At 46.9% G+C, this 16384-nt stretch overlaps 1 protein-coding gene across 11 annotated transcripts in view; it reads right to left on the bottom strand.

Moving 5' to 3' along the window:
• Positions 1 to 16384, bottom strand: part of BRD4 (bromodomain containing 4) — a 75363-nt gene that overhangs the window by 15090 nt on the left and 43889 nt on the right. For 10 of the 11 annotated variants that reach the window (XM_080409976.1, XM_080409966.1, XM_080409974.1 and 7 more), the window contains 7 exons: positions 15945 to 16228; positions 15026 to 15385; positions 13002 to 13130; positions 8339 to 8548; positions 7499 to 7698; positions 5955 to 6256; positions 4335 to 4445 (listed from right to left, as the gene is read on the bottom strand). In XM_080409976.1, coding sequence (XP_080266102.1) covers positions 4335 to 4445; positions 5955 to 6256; positions 7499 to 7698; positions 8339 to 8548; positions 13002 to 13130; positions 15026 to 15385; positions 15945 to 16228 — 1596 coding nt within the window. The remainder of the gene's footprint in view (positions 1 to 4334; positions 4446 to 5954; positions 6257 to 7498; positions 7699 to 8338; positions 8549 to 13001; positions 13131 to 15025; positions 15386 to 15944; positions 16229 to 16384) is intronic. The other variant, XM_080409968.1, reaches the window with a different exon arrangement.

The raw sequence follows: 16384 nt of genomic DNA, 5'->3' as shown, positions 1-16384 counted from the left end.
TTCCAGGTCCTTTTGAATTAAACCTGCGATTTAAAGCCAGGTACATGTCAATTAAATTCCCGGGTCCCTGGGAATTAAAGCTAAGGTACCTGCCAATTAAACCTGGGTACCTGTGATTGAAACCGTTGTACTTCTGAATTAAACCCGGCTACCCCGGAATTAAAACCTGCCCACTTCTGAATTACAACACGAGTACCTGCGATTTAAACCCACCCAGGTGGCCTCGTGTTTTGTTTTTGTTTTTTTTTTTAAATGTATTTTTATATATATTTTTTAATTTATATATATACTTATATATATGTTTATATATATAATTAAATTAAAAAAATTAAACTCAGCTACTTCTGAATGAGACCCAGATACCTGCTAATTAAATCCAAGTACCTGTGGCTTTAAACCCAGATATTTTTGAATTAAACTTGAGAGATTTTCAACTCTGAAGTCCCAGCCACCACTGACCGGACCCAGCCTTATGTTAGTGCCTCTCCTCCTAAAAATGGGATAAAAATCTTTTGATTTGCTACGAGCAGCTCCGCAACCCCCCAGGAACAGGTTTTCCAGCACTGCTGAGCCAGCTCTAATCCCAATTTTTAAGATTTTTAATCCTTCCTAAAACCTTGAGCAAGCGGCAAAGCCGCCCTGCTTTACGCCACCGCGTAGAACGCGCCGGTAAACGCGATCCGCCCGCGGGAAACAGAAGCAAAGCCAAATCCTCAACCATCAGCTCACTGAGCCTCAAATTAAATCGCTAAACTTGTCATCGCTGCTGTTAATTACCGTTGATTCCTGCCCCCCCCCCCCCCCCCCGACTGGTTTTTCAGGGGTCTTGGGAAGCACCTCCCGTCACACACAGGGGATTAAATAATTGAAGCATCCTCAAGTTGTGAGGATGAACAGGCAGAGCCCGCCCCGATTTGCCATGAAATCACCCCAAATTTTGTGCCTACCAAACCTAAGCCAGGTTTTACGTTGCCCAAGCACCTGAACAGCCCGGCCCAAGATGCTCCAAGCTGGGAGAAGCATCGGGAGATGCTGGGAGAGCTCACTTGTGGCTGGCTGCAAGCGAAAAATCCTACCTAGGTGCTTCCAGGATGCAGTTCGGGGTCATTTGCATCCATTAATTTTTAATTACAACAAGTTAAACCGGAATAACCCTCTCGATTGGCATCTCTGGTTTTCTCAGGGCTCAAGGCAAAGGCTCAGTCCCATCTCCTACGCTACAAAACCGGTATTATCCTCAGTTTTCCTTCCTTTGAAGCCTCCTATTTTCAGATTTTCACCCCAATGCTCCCGATTTAATGCAATACCACATTTAATTGCCAGCTCCAAGGAGGGATGGAGATGTTGCATGGATTCAAACAGGTAAAATAAAAATAAATCCGATTTTAAAAGCTCTGGCTTGCAAAAAGGCAAGAGGCAGCTCGTGGGAGCCCCCGCCGAGCAGTAAAATGGCACTGTAAAGAGAATAAAATGGAGTTGCAATCGATTGCAATTAATTCTATCTTACAATTTCATTGCATCTGTGTTTGCTTATATGCATTAGCATTAAATGCCTCTTTTTTTTTAATGATACACCCAAGCAAATGCCAAAAAATCAAGGTAAAAAAATCCTCTATTGCACAAAGTGATCCCACCGTCCAGCGGCTTGGCGGGCAAATAAAAGCTTTGTTAACAGAAAATAAATTGCTAAGATGCCAGATCGCCTTCAGAATAGCAGGGCAACATTTTAATTTTGAAGCTTACTAATTGAAACTCTAATTCTCTGCTTCAGCCAGCGCAGACGCTGCCTTATCCTCCCCCCCGCCCCCCCCCCCCAAAAAAAAAAAAAAAAAAAAAAATCGACGAATATTTCACAACAGCAAAACGAACCGGCTCGTTCCGCTCGGGGTCGTTAAAATAACATCACTGTAAACACGCTGTGTCAAAAATACACCTTAAAACATCTTAGAAATGTCTTTTGAAAAGGTCTTAAAACTTGCATCTTAAAAGAGCTTTTAAAACAAGGTCTTAAAACGCCTTGAAATGGCCTAAAAGGTCCTTTAAAAGGTCTTAAAATACAACTTAAAAAGTGATTCAGTGGTAACACGACAAATACCGGGATGGAGAAAATCTGCTTGATTATCATCAAATCCCTGCGGTCACAAGGTTTTCATGGTGTATTTTAGCAGAAAGGGGAGGAAAAAATGCTTTAGGAGACCAAAAACCCATCGGCACTGGAAATTAACTGAATACAAGAGATTAATTCTCTTAATTAACTTCCTACCCCAAGTGTTATGGGCTGGATTTGTCCCCCGATGGCGTAATGCTGGCACAGAGGGAGGGTATTCGTGCCAGAGCCGGGGTCCTTAAGCCTCTCCCAAGGACCTGACCTGGACATCAGCCAAATCCATCCCAAATACTTGGGAGACGAGATGGCAAAGATGGGAGGGATACTGGATTTGGGAAAAAGCAGCCAAAAAGAGGAAAAATGCATTTAAATAAAACACCAAGAGCAAGCCTGGGCTCCTCTGCATCTAACCAGGCGTCGTTTGGGGGAGAAACACCCAAAAAAGAGCATTTTCCGCTCTCCTGGAAGCTGGATTTACCAGAGCAAGAGCAGCACGGAGGAGATGCTGGTGCTTTTCCAGGTTTGAATTTCTGCTCATTGAAACGAGAAGGGTTTGGCACTGGTGCATCCTGAAAAATTCCCACCTTGCATCTCACATCCCTGCTGCTGAGCTCCGGCAGGATCCCTGAGCTCATCCCTATAAATCATCACCCTGGAAGGATCCTGCCATCCCGCTGCGGATCCTTCATCAGCTTTGGAAGGGGCAGGGGGAGGGGAGAGGATTTTAAATCAAACACAATTTGCAGAATTGTAGTGGATGGGTTTAGTAGGTCGATTTTATCATTTTACTTGGAAATGGGATGCTGGGATTAAAGCTCTGGATTTGGGATGAGTTGATGTTAGCCAAGATTAATGAGATGTGATACGTCACGATAAACTGGTCACTCCAGTTTGTTTTGGTTGATGGGACTGTGAGCTTGGCAGAAATAAAGCTAAACTGGATCCAAATTTGTTTAAGAACACAAATATGGCAGGTTTTGCTTTCTCCCATATCAAGCCAGGGCAGAATTTAGCACCAAATAATTTAATTTTCCGATTGCTGAGAGTCAACCCTAACCACTGCATTGAAACTTTAAAACAAAAAAAGCCCAAGTCTATTAAAACCACATTAAAATAGATCAGGATGTTCAAAGACAGCAGCCTCCAGACTTACCCTGGCCAAACACATCCCTAAAAAGCAGAGGGAAAAAATCACATCCCTAAAAAGCAGAGAATCACTGGGAAGCATCGCCAGCACCAGCTCAAACTCAAGTCTGACCAATCCTGCTTTTTTTTTTTTTTTTTTGAGGGTTGTTTGGTTGTTTTTTGGGGGGATTTCTGCTCCTTTTTTCCATGCCGTTCACCCTACGTGCCCCACCCAGCTACCAAAATAAATCCAGCTTATTGCCTGCCACGTGCACATCCCGCTTTCCCAACCTGCTGGAGATGTGGAAGTGGTACCAGCGAGTGAAGCGCTGGGATAAGCCCGGCTTAACCTCGAGTCCAGCCAGGAGGGAAAACCGGCTTCAAGTGACGGCACCAGCTTTGCTCCCCTAAAAACCAAGGAGGGAACGCCAGCACGGAAAGCATCATCACGGACAAGAACAGAACAGCCTGATTTAAGCCCGAACACTGGTGGTAGGAGGGAGAAGCAAAGAGTTACGCAGAGCCGATGCCTCTCTGGTGACTTAAAACTGAATTAACAATCATTTTTTGCTCAAGAGCTGCCCGATGCCGTAGAAGAAAAAGGTTTTTGCCCTTAAACCCGGATTCCTATGTCTTTCTCTATCCCCTGCGGCACGAGCAGTGCTGGTGACAATGTTTTCAACCTCTCCTTCGAGGGAAAAATAGAGCTTTTTTCCTGAAAATTACAAATCTAAGTCGTTAACCAAAGAGCTACCTTGGCGCACGCTAGTTTTTTGGCTCCCGCACTCGCGTCCCAAGTTCAACAAGAAAAAAACTTCGGGAAAAATCATCCTGTCGGGCTCAAGAACTGCCAGAGACAACATCGCTACCGCCAAGTTGGCCACGCTGAGCCCCAAAACCCAGCAACATGCAGCTGTGTCTATGGTTTTGCTCATTCTAAAGACCATTTACATAAACAAACAAACAAAAAATTTAAAATAATAATAATAATAAAAAAAACAACAAAAAAAAAGTAATTAAAAGACCGAGCCAGGAATGAAAACATATTTATTTATACAGAAACCAGGTCTAGGACTGAGTCGTTAAATAAGCTGCGTCTAACCTGTTTCTGAATCTTCACTGTCGGAGGAGCTGGACTCGCTGGTGCTCTCAGACTCTGAGGAGGAGAACCCCTTCATTTTAGAGGAACCAGCAATGACATCCACTTTCTCCGCTGCAAGAAGACAACAGTACGACATCGTTAGAGGCTAATTAATAACCCGTAGTCCTGCCTGGTGCTGCCTGCTCCTCCCGTACCGACAGCAGCAGCCACGTGGATGGGCTAAGCCGAGCTCCAGTCCTGCCTGTCTGCTCACTTGAACCGGGATTTAAGCATCGCTTGAGCGAGGACCTTCCTCATCCTCCTAATCCCGGCTCCGAGCGGGAAGGTTTGGCTTTAACCAGCCCCTTTGGGTCTCCTCCTCCAGCTGGCTCGTGTCCAGCCAGGAGCCGGTGCTTAATCCCGCGTGGCTGTGTGACACGGGGTTGGAAACCCGCTGGGGTTTTGATTTTTTATTTTTTTTTTTAGCTGCCTCAACTTGTTGGTGTAAGGAGGTGGCAGGAGGCTGAGGCAGGGGAAAGGACAAAAAAAAAAATCACCTTTTTTTTAATAGTTTCAATCAGAATCCCGATGGATGGCTACACGCTAGGATTTGCTCAAGCCACCGGCCACGCTGGAAGCCTTTACTAAAACCCCTACACTAAAGAAAAAAACCCATCTAAATATTTTCCTAAGATATGGGAAGATAAAATCCCGAAGGATTTGGCCAGCTTTGTTTCCCCCTCTGATTTATCCTGAGAAGTCATTGCTACTCCCTGGCCATAGGAAATCAAGGGACCCCCTTTAAATCCCCCTATTTCTCCCTCTGTTTGCTGCCACATCCTTTTGCTTTGGGTGGTTTATGTAAAAAAAAAAAAAAAGCTTTTCGTCATTCTTCAGTCGTTAATAAATACATGTGTTACACAAATCTGTATTTCAAATTGTATTAAAAATAGAAATGGGTATAAATTTCTAGATAAAATGTACCTAAATTGCGTTTATGGTTAGAACAAATGGATACAAAATACATTTCAACAGATCACAAGAGACTGAAATATGCAAAAGTCTATCAAAATAAGTTAAAATATCCATTAAAAAAAGGGAAAACCCCTCTTCTACCTCCTGAAGCGGAGGTGGGAGGCACAGGGAGCCCCCTCAGCCTGAATCCCGACATCCGTCCAGCACGCCAGCATCCTGCGGATGCTGAGGGGGAGGAACTGGGTGCCCCCCACCTCGCCTCTGCTCCCTGCCCCCCAACAAAGCTCTGCCGCTCATCAGAAAGGTCCTCAACGGGTTTAAGAAAAACGGCTTGCATCAGATTGAAACAACCCACTTGCAGTGTTAATTGGAATTAAACCACCGACATTTCGGGGGTATATGGGAATAAGCGGTGGCGTATTGGTGCCACAAAATTCCAGTCCCGCGGCAGGACTCGACAAACATTGACGTGTCATTAGAAAAACAGTAAATCCAGGAAAATTTGAAAAAAAAAAAAAGACATAAAATCCTCTTTTTCACTGGACAACGGTCCCAAGCACCTCAACACCTGCACCCACCTTTCCTCCTCCCCATCTCTGCCTCCAGCCTGGAAAAGCATCGCTGGAGAAAAAGGAGAAAAAATTGGTTTTGGGGGCTAAAAGGTACCTTGAGGTTTCCTCTTCTTCCGTAAACACGATGTTACGTATCTCTCCAGCTCCCGTAAGGTGGATGGTTTTAATGTCTCAAAGTCAATCTCGATCTCATCGGGATTGGAGTTTTTGAGCGAGGGTTCTCTCGACTGGATGATATGGACAACTCGGCCCAGTTTTTCACCGGGGAGTTTATTAATGTCCAGGCTCAGCTGCCTCTTCTCCTCATAGGACATGGGTTTACACTTCTCCTCCTCCTCAGACTCGTAGGCTGGAGGGGGCTTGCTGTTCTTCACCGCCACAGGTTCCTTCTTACTACTTAAGAACAATTATAAAATGTTATTATAGAACAGTAATGCCGAAAAGCAGCCGCTTGGCTCTAACCTCTTAAAAATGTCACCACTACACAGTGGTGGGGTTAATAATTGGAACTTCCCGTTGTGGAAAGGAGCATCTTTTTCATTTACAGCTTGAGCTGGAAGCTCAGCCACAAGGTCGGGATGCGGAAAGCTGAGCTCAACCGGCTGTTAAAGACACCCAAGGCTGAGCTCTGTCCCACCAAGAGCCCAGCGGTCGCAGGAGGGGAAAATTCAGAATTCAGAAAAAGCAGAAGCAGCTCTGGAGGGGAATTCCTTCCATCCACTCTTGGATGGACCAAGGCTCAACCGATGCTGCCCGTTCTTCAACAGGAAAGGCGAGAGGTTGGGCTATTTCAGAGCCCGACACCCTGGTACGGAGAAGTAAAATCCAGCATCCATAAAAAAATATATATTCATAAGAAGGGGAAAAAAGCAATTACGGGGACTCCTCGCCATCACTGCTGGGGTTACCTACACTTCAAACCTGACGGATGTAGATCTATAGATATGCATCCCACCATCTGCAGCAGATTGAGTGCTAGTGCAGTTCAAGAATGAAGCCTGGGTAGAAAATCACCCCCCAATTAGTAAATGATGAGGTTAATGGAGTCACAGACAGCCCGTTTCCCTCCAACAATCCGCTGCCGTGCCTGCTGGGGTTCATTCAAAGCCTCAACGCAATAAATGCTGCGGTGAGGCCCGGAGACGGAGACAAGCTCCAAGATCTTGTTCATTATTTCCTTCTTTCTTAATTTCATCTCATTACAGCAAAATATGCCAAACTACTCCTTTTCCCCCAGGGTTAAATACCAGGATCCTGCCTCCCCTGCAATCCGGCAACTAAGTGGTAGAAACTCAGCTCTCAGCATCTTACGTCTTCATCTTACAGATCCCCCCCAAAAAGGGGGAGGGGGAAAGAATTAGAGGATTCAGGGATCTGAGATCCAACAGAGCAGCTCCAGGCGATTCCCCCCAGTTCACAGCAGCCACGGGGAAAAGCATCAGCCCCCCCTCCCCCGCCCCAAACCAAAGCTGAACTCATGGTTGGGACTTGACACCGAGCAAAAGGGGCTCGCTGCGAGCCAGCCCTAGCGCGGTGTCACTTGTCAAGAATCCTGTGTATAGTTAATTAGCAAAGGGGAAATAATTAAAAAAAAGCGAAGTGCTGCGTGTTAGGTGACGGAAGGGGGACGGGGCTGACCTGGAGGTACTGCTGTTGCTGTTGCTTTTCTTGGCCTTCTTGGGTGGTGGTTCCTTGGCTTTGCTTTTCTTGGCATCTTCCAGCTCTTCCTTCTTTTTGTGCTTCTCCTTCTTCTTCTCCTTCTTGTCTTTCTCTTTTTTCTTTGGTTTGTTCTGCTGTGGCTGGGACAGGGCTGCAAGCTGTTCATGCACTGCTTTAAGCTGCAAGGCAGACACACACCAAGATCAAGATACTTCTGCCCAGCACCTCCTCCTTTTCCATATTAATTAACTTTTTTTCTCTACCGCCTAACGCTTTCTTATCTTTTAGGAACAATTACGTTGGTTCTTCCAGCTTTTCGTCACGCTGGCATTTCTGGCCATGAAAGTGCTGGCCACCACACGAGGAAGGAGACAACCTCTTTAGGGGCATTCCTCCCTGCTACGCACTAATGACGCTTTAATTAGCATCATTAACAATGCCACGAGCAGGGAAGATGTGGGAGTCAAGGCCAGGGGTTGGAGCGCTGCTCGTTATCTCACGGGCTTTCCCCACGCTGGGTAAATCCTTGCTCCACCCCATGAGTTCAGGGGTGTCCCCCCAAGCGCAAATTCCTGCCGCTGGGGACCACCAGTGTGTCCTCGCTGCACAGGACCATCCTGACAAGCACCAACTCTTTCTGCTTCGCTTGAAAAATGTGAAAAAAAAAAAAAAAAAAAAGGCAAAAAAAAAAAGCAAAGCTGATAGTCATTACTGTACAGCCAAGAAAGTCTACAGCTTTGAGCTGAAGTCCCCAAGGCCACCAAGTCCAAGAAGAAGGATGCAGTGGGGACCCCCAATCCATCACGACAGGTGCGGTACCTGCTCCTGGAGCTCCGCTAACCGCTGAGCTCGCTCTTCCTCGGAGTCATCCGACGAGCTGTCGCTGTCGGAGGAGCTATCACTGCTGCTATCGCTGGAGGAAGGGGGAGCCACCTTGGTGGGAGGTGGCACCACCACCGGAGAAGAAGCTGGAATCACAGGTTCTTCTGGTTCATCTGGCATCTTGGCGAAGCGCATCTCAAACACGTCCTGAAAACAGAGGGTTAAAAATAACAGGTGGTTCGGCAAAGCAAGGTACTACAAGCATGGCTGGGATCTCCAGGGTGTTCCCTATGGATCTGTGGTCTCCACCTGAACAACCGCCACACTGCGTGTTGCAGAAAACAGAATTTCCTGGAAGCTCCAAGCCCACTTGGAATTTTGACTGTCTCCAAGATGGTTTGGGGGCTAAAATTTACCAACAAGGAGGAGAAGACTCATTTAAAAGCCACATCATCCAGGTACTTGAGATGTTCTACATCTTCTGCAATGGATCTGCGGAGAGCTGAAGGCAGGAACTGCAGCTTCGCGGTTCCAGTCCCCTCTTCAACCTGCCTGGATTTTCCTGACCCGCATCCCATCAAAACCACCTCAATTCAACCCAACCAACCTGTGCAAAGACATTACCCAATATCCTCATGAGCAAGGGATGCGACACCAGTTTAATTCCAGTTATCCCACCGATGTCAAAGTCCTTCTTTGTCCTAAAGCCTGACAGGAAAATCCATTTTCATTTGAACCTAAGACAAGGCAGATCAGGTGGGAAAGCCGGCTGTATTTAGAGGGTTTGCAGTGTCTTTTTTGTAGTTTCCCAGAAGAGGAATGAGTGCCTCTTGCATCCCAAAAAAGCTGTTTTTTCCCCCAAGGTGCCACCTTGTGAAAGGTGAACCACTTGCAGACCAAAATCCTATTTTTTGAGCACCTCCTACAACGCAAATGAGCCTTGAAAACGGGCTTGATTCATCTGATTTTAGGTATTTAGAAGTCAGGCACTAATTTCTGAGCTTAGTGACTCACCCCAGGCTCCTTTTGGAGCCCGTAAGGAGCCCGGCAGCTCCCAGATGATGACTGAAGATGGTGGGATGGACATCTCCAAGGCGGCACAAGTGTCAGTGTCCACATCTTCAACATCAAATCATAAAATAAACCAGGTCATTTCTCCTCTTGCCTATTGAAGGTTTGACTTTCTGTCTACAGTTACTGTTTATTTTTATTATTTTCCAAGTCCTGGGTGCGTGGCTGTGACCAGAAACCCACCAGCCAAGACTGGTGATTTTTAAAACCCAGTGAACTGTCAATTTATATTATATGCACGTTTATATTGATTTATAAAACTTAACTCAAAATCCTGCAGCCAACACCCCCACGAAATCACGCTGATTTAACTCATCACTCGAGCGTGGGAGCGACGTTTCCCATCCTGAGGGTGCCCAGCTCTTCTATTTCAAGCTCATCCTCGTGATTTTAAGGACCTGTTGGGTTCTCTACTACTCAGCATCCATTATTTTTCCACTCTAAGTATAAAGCCGAGCAGGTGGAGCACTGCTGGACTGCATTTCTCCATCCTCAGCTGCCTCGTGCCTTTACTCAAGGTTTTTTTTCTGCAGCCTGGGTGTTTCTGGGCGTGGGAGATATTGCTTTGCTGCTTCCATCTGCTGGCAGAAACGCCGCTGACTTCACCGACGGGCTCAGGTTCAGATTTCAGGGGAAGGAGCAGAAAACGTGGGAGGAAAAGGAGAGATTTCCCAGCTCCTCCAGCTTGCAGAACAACAGAGGCACACACGTGTCACTGAATCGCTGCACTTAATGGGTGTTTACAACTTAATTACTGTTTTCTATCAACCAGAAAGTCTGGTCCTTGATTATCACCAACAGGCAACGCTCCACCAGCACATATACTCCATTTCGAAGTTCTCTAGGGTCAAAAATAACCCCCCTGGGTTGGTTTTTTTTTTTTTACCTACCTGGTCTTTTAATTAACAGCAAGGTTAATTTAAAGTTCCTTTGTGTGAAGTTAAAAAGCAATCCATCAATTCGAAAGCATCCAGGTTAGGCAAAACCCTCAACGTCTGAAGGATCCCAAGAATCCAAACAGAGAGGGATGAGAAAAACCCCTGAGTAGATAATGAGCAAATTAATGACTTTTTAATCAGGGATTCTTAGTCCTACATCACTGGTACCACTGAGCCATCCTCACTGGGACCAACATGAACCGTAAACATCTTCCATGCACCGACAGTAACCCTGAAAATCCAAGAAATCATCTTCTGAGGGTGAAGTGGTCACAAAAAGCAGGAGAACGATCATTCCAGAGGCAGATGTTTCCCGCACAGAGGGTAACGCTGAAGGCAGCGCCTGCCACCGTCTATTAACAAAGATGCCATGTTTATTGTTTACGGGTACACCAGTCCAAACTTGAATCTTCAGCATCGTTTCCAAACCTCAGCAGTGCTCCAGCAACCTCTGTTTTTTAAAATTTTATTTCTGAAATCAGTTTTCTGGGCACGGGAAAAGCAAACGGAGAGGTGCCACCGCGGTCTCACAGGGTGGGGAGCGGGATGCAGCCAGTGCTGTGGTACTAACCTCCATCCCATCACCGCTGCGCGGCTGGCTCTGAAATTCAATGCCCATTTTCTGGGGATTACTACGTTCAAAATGCACTTTTTTTCACCTTTCTGTGTCAGAAATAAGTTTCCCGAGTGGTTGATCTTTGCAGGGATGTGTTCCCAAGCCTGTCCACTGGATTGATGCAGATGAAATCCTGATTTCATCCAGCCCTTGGTCCAGATGGTATCACCTGGCAATGCCAGTCACTGAGGATTTTCCCTCATAAAAAAAAAAAAAAAAAAAAGAAAAATACCACGTTTCCATGAAACTATTCAGTGCTCGGCAGCCTGCACCGCAAGTGACCGGAATTTCAGATCAGGAATCGCCTTTTCATTCTGCTGGTTGTTGGAAAACGCTCCAAGATGTTGCTTAAAGAGGCTGCGACTTTCTGCGTTAAGACTAAAAACAAGAAGGAAAAGAGCAGCCAGAGGGTGAGCATCGTGTTTTCCGGCATCTACTTATCGTAAAATCCAGAAAAAATATTAGTAAGATGCTGAATCCTACTAAATTAATTATAAAAGCAAGGCGAAACACAGATTTACGCAGCGTATATTAATCTCAAATTAAACCAGCCCAAACCTGAGCGGTATTTTGAGAAAAGCATCACAAAAAAAATTATGAGTGGTTAAAAACTGAGGACCCATCTCAGAGGACGCAGGTGCCGGGTTTGCTGCCACTTTTGTTTCTCTGCCTCCATCACGGCTTCACATGTGGAGCGAAGCAAAACCGCTGGCAGCCCCTTCACGAGCCGCTGTTTTCCTTGAGCGAAGCTCTTCTGACGTCGGTACCGGGGGGGGGGGGGGGAGGGGAGGGTTTGCATCACATGGAGTTTTTTAAAAGGTTTCCAGGTAGCAAAACCCAGCAAAGTTATTAATATCCAGTTTCTCCTTTCGCCACCACCCCCAATTTAATAGTTTTTCCCCCAATCTTAACATTTTTCCCACGCTTTCTAGTGTAAACTCAGATCCTTTCCCAGCTTGTCTTCTGCCGGTTGAAGCAAACGACGTCGATTTTCTTCTCCTTTCACAGTGAGAGCTCCGCCGCCAGCCCGCTCTGCTCCGTGCCACCTGAGTCACGCTTTTCTAAGCTCATAAAACCTCTTCCCGTACTGACGTGCCTCCTGTGTCCACGCATCCCCCTGAGCCCATCCCGCGTCCCCTCCTTGTTGTGGCCAAGGCATCTTTCCAGCATCCCGCATGTGGCTCCACGAGGATTTGGGGGATTTCACGGCAGCTCCCAGCTGCTCGGCTGGTGAAGTTATTAAGGAGCGATGAAGAGCAGAAAACCTTAATTCTTAAAAAAATTACAAATATGCTCACAATCCTCCCAGAAAAAAAAAAAAGGGAGGAATTAGCATTTAAAGGAGCTAATTACCTGAAATGACCGATAACGGGGAATGGCCAAGTGGTTTTAATGATAGGTGTTGAGATGTTTTGGTCAAAACCTACCAAATTTAGGAGCTCTCCATCCCTTTGCAGCGGTTTTCTGTGGCTGCCGTGAGCTCCTTCAGCAGCAAAAGGAGCTCGGTCTCTCCCAGACCCGCTGGGAGCAAAGTGCTTTTCCCTGCTTCAGCCAGCAGCTCCAAATTCCCAAGAAACGAAGGAAACCAGATTTTTTTTTTTTTTTTGGAGCAGCACAAGCACTTCGCACAAGACACAGGGCTTCTTTAGCTGCTAATTCATTAATTACAAACCTTTCAGGAAGGAGCAAAGCAGAAAACTTCACCAGAAGAATGTCAGGAAGAGGAAATTAAAGCAGCACAATGCAACAGGTACTGTCGTTTGTTTTCTTTCTAGGTGTTTTGGGGAGAAAAAGTGACATTTTGGAGCTGTGCTTTCGCCTCCTATTCCTTTATCATCAAGAAGGAAACCGAGCCGAGTCAGCTCACTCCTTGTATCACTTCTACAGCAAAAAATGTCATTTTTTTTTTACTGTAATCCACCACACTCATTTTTTTTTAAAAAAAATGTTTTTTCAGGACTATGTGGCTTGGAAAAATAAGTCAAGAGAGATGGTGGTATTCATCAAAATCCGAAGTGACAACGCGCGTCCTTACCTGCAGCTTCCGCGCCATGGCCACCACCTCGTGGTCGGCGGGGTTGTACTTATAGCAATTGGAGAACATCAATCGTACGTCTGCCGCGAATTCCTGAGCATCTCGGTATTCCCGGTTCTCCAGTTTAGACTAGAAAGGAGAGGAGAGGGAAAAAACCCAACAAAACTCCCACTATTAACAATGCAAATATGTCAGATCAATCAACTGAAATACAGCTCCGTGGCGCCCACCGACTCCACGCGCCCATTATCTCCCTACGTCTGGACAACTGATTTTGATCAAATGAAGGATGGTGGATGGTTTGTAAAAACCAGAGCTGACTACGGGCATCCTCAACGATGCTCAAGAGGTCTCTAAGCCACCTTCTTGGTGGCTGATGGCCGCTGGGTGGTTTGGATGAAGAAGGGAGCAGGGATGCTGTGTTGGAAGAGCGGTGCTCAAGGGCAGGAGCACGAACTGACCTCAACCAAGAAGGGTTAAACCTCCACAAACACCCAAGACTGTGCATTAGAACAATGCTGTGAGCTCCGATCGGTCCCCTAGAAAGATCTCAAGAGTTGTCTGACCGGTGTTCCCTGGTGGGAGGGACAGAGGCCACCGGGATGGTCCTTCACTTAACGATGGAAGAAGCTGACAGGCTTTGGTGACACCTAAAGACAGGATTCAACCATCTCAAATGCTTTCAACCACCCACCCTTCCTCCAGGAATCACACTGGTGTCTCTAGAGCTTGGACCTCTACCCTAGGAGAGCACAGACCCGCTCTACGGCCGCCAGCTCCTGTCCCATGCCTATGTGGAGCTGGGAGGACTGATCCGGGTGGAGAGAGCCTTGAAATGACCCCTCACCCCCCCCAAACGCCGCATCCAGCTGTGGCAATGCCAGCTGAGCCAAGAGAAGCTTCAAGCCTCCTCCTCCCTCCTTGGGAAAGCAGGGCTGACTAGGACAACTGGAAGACAGAGAACGCTCGACAGCTGTCCCAGCAACATCTGCCAAGGGTGACCTCAGCCACGCAGCCCTGCCAGACACTGGGGCAGCGAGATGGACAGGCAGCAACGGACGTGCAAGACCTAACGCTCATTGCTGGCCAGGCTGGAGGAGAAAGAAGCAAGGCCAGAATTTACTTCAGCATCCCCCAGGTTTGGCCCACCAAGATCCTATGGATCCAGAACGCCACCACGAAGGAAGAGCCGTCATCATGGGTGGCTTCAAGCCTGGCATAACCTCGGCAAGGAGTGGGCTGCGGGAAGAGGAAACCGAGTCCTCCGGGTTTAGAACGCAGAGCCAAAGTGGGGGAAGCAGGAGTCAGAGCCAAGCTTAACCTGCTGGCACCTAAGTTCATCCTGCAGCTAAAAAGTTAAGACTTCTAAATAATGAATTAAGGTTGGCTAACTAGAAAGCTGAAGACTCCTAAATCATTAATTAAGGTTTCCTGACGTTAGACTTCTACATCACGAATTAACATTCGAAGGAGAAACGTGGATGCCTTTGCAGGCGGCTTTTTAAAATGACGCAGCTTCAATAACAAACTAAGGTTTCAAGGGGAAGCACGGATGAATTTGCAGTTGCTCTTGACAATGGGGCAATTCTAAACCAGACAGAACTAACTGTGCTTGAGCAGATGGATTTAGACAGACAACTTCAGAAAGACAGCCCTTTATTTCAAAAAGACTCAAAAACGGGGTTGGTTTTAATCAAATCCCCTTCTTCCTGCAATTTATGCTCTCTGAGGCCATCTCCTGGGCTACAATAAAAGGGAAGATTTAGACAGTAATGGAAATTTTCTATAAAAAACCCTGTGCGAGCATTTCCTAAGAGCCCTTCTGGAAGGATGCCGGCTTGTTTGTTTTTCCCAAATGTCAGGATAACAGCAAGAGAAGAAAAGAGACCGAATGTACCAGAACCCTAGGGCCAAAATAAATCTGGCAGACATCTGGAGCCGCCCAGTGCGCATGCATGGGGAGAAAACGCCCTTTTTTATCTGCTCAGACCCCGACCTCCCCCCTCCTATAAACCTGAGCTTACTTTGATTGTGCTCAGATCCATGGGATGTTTAATGATATCGCAATAATCGTGCAGTCCCAGGGCTTCCACATCCACAGGTTTGTAGAAGGGCCAGGCGTAGGCGGCGTGTTTCTTGGCGAACATCTCTTTGATGATCCCGCTGCAGTATTTTAACTGCTCAGAGATTTTGCTACTCTTTTCTACCACGTGTTGTTGCGAGTCTGGAACGTCCTTCTTTGGAGGCTTCACCGGGCGGCTGCTTTCCCGGCGCGGACCCAGCTTGGTGGACTTGGGTTCAGTGGGCAGCGATGACGATTCGTGGATTGGGTCAATGGTCGTTGGCGTCGTGGTGTCTGCTTTCCTCTTCACCCCTTTTTTTGTCTATAACCAATCAAATAAAGCAGTATTACATTAGGCATCATGATTTTGGCTTCGAGCACGTTGTGTTTCTTGTGGCGCTGACTCAAGATTTGCCCATCGCTAGTTGACTCGAGCCTCAGGGCAACGCTACGAGGACACTGGAAGCCCTTCAAAAATATTCAGCTATTGTTGGTCTGTGCTGAGTTCTACAGAAAACCATGGATTATCTCTGTTGTACCAGCAAAGATCAAGGGCATGAGTCACCACAGCAAGCTGAGATTTCCCTCCTGAGTCATACAAAGCTCAAGGAAGGAAGTTTTTAAGAGGATAAACAGGGTTTCCATGCAAACCTGGGTGGAACTCATCAAGTCTAACTTAAACTGGTGTCAGAGAGGGTCACGTAGGCTCCTCACATTTCTCAGAACATCATTTTTTTGACCAAACTGTGGCCGTTTGCCTTCAAACGTGACTGACTTCAGCAGCAAAGCAAAGGGCGACCACTTGACGGGCTGCGGCATTTCTACGTGGTGAAGGTAATTAATTTAAGCTGTCACAGGAAGGTAACTAAGGAATCACCTACCTTCACGGGCTGGGCGGGTGTTGGGATAACAGGAGGGTGAGGCTGGATGGGCTGGGGAGCCGGGGCCGGCGGCGCAGGGGCCTGGGGAGCAGGTGGAGGCGGCGCAGGAGGTTGAGGAGGCACCATCGTCATTACTGGGGTCTGGACGATGAGGTCGGGGGTGACGGAAGGGAAGGAATGAGTCGTCTGCGCAGACTGGAGGTTTTGCTGCGGCGCCTGCGTCTGCACCGGGGACGACGCTTGGGTTGCGTTCGGTACCGTTGATGATCCTGGTTTGGATGTCACTGCCAAGAGAAAAGAAAGAAAGAAAGAAAGGGTTGCTTCCCTCTCCACACTTAGTTGCTTTAACGGGAAAACCAATTCATCTTTCGTAATAACACCACTTAAAAAACATTGCTCAGTAGATAATTAATACCTCGCAGTTCCTGTTCTTGAGCAAC

This window comes from Falco punctatus (genome assembly GCF_963210335.1).
Source record: "Falco punctatus genome assembly, chromosome: 13".
NCBI lineage: Eukaryota > Metazoa > Chordata > Aves > Falconiformes > Falconidae > Falco > Falco punctatus.
Note: the sequence above shows the minus strand (reverse complement) of the source record. Positions and strands in the feature narration are given on the sequence as shown.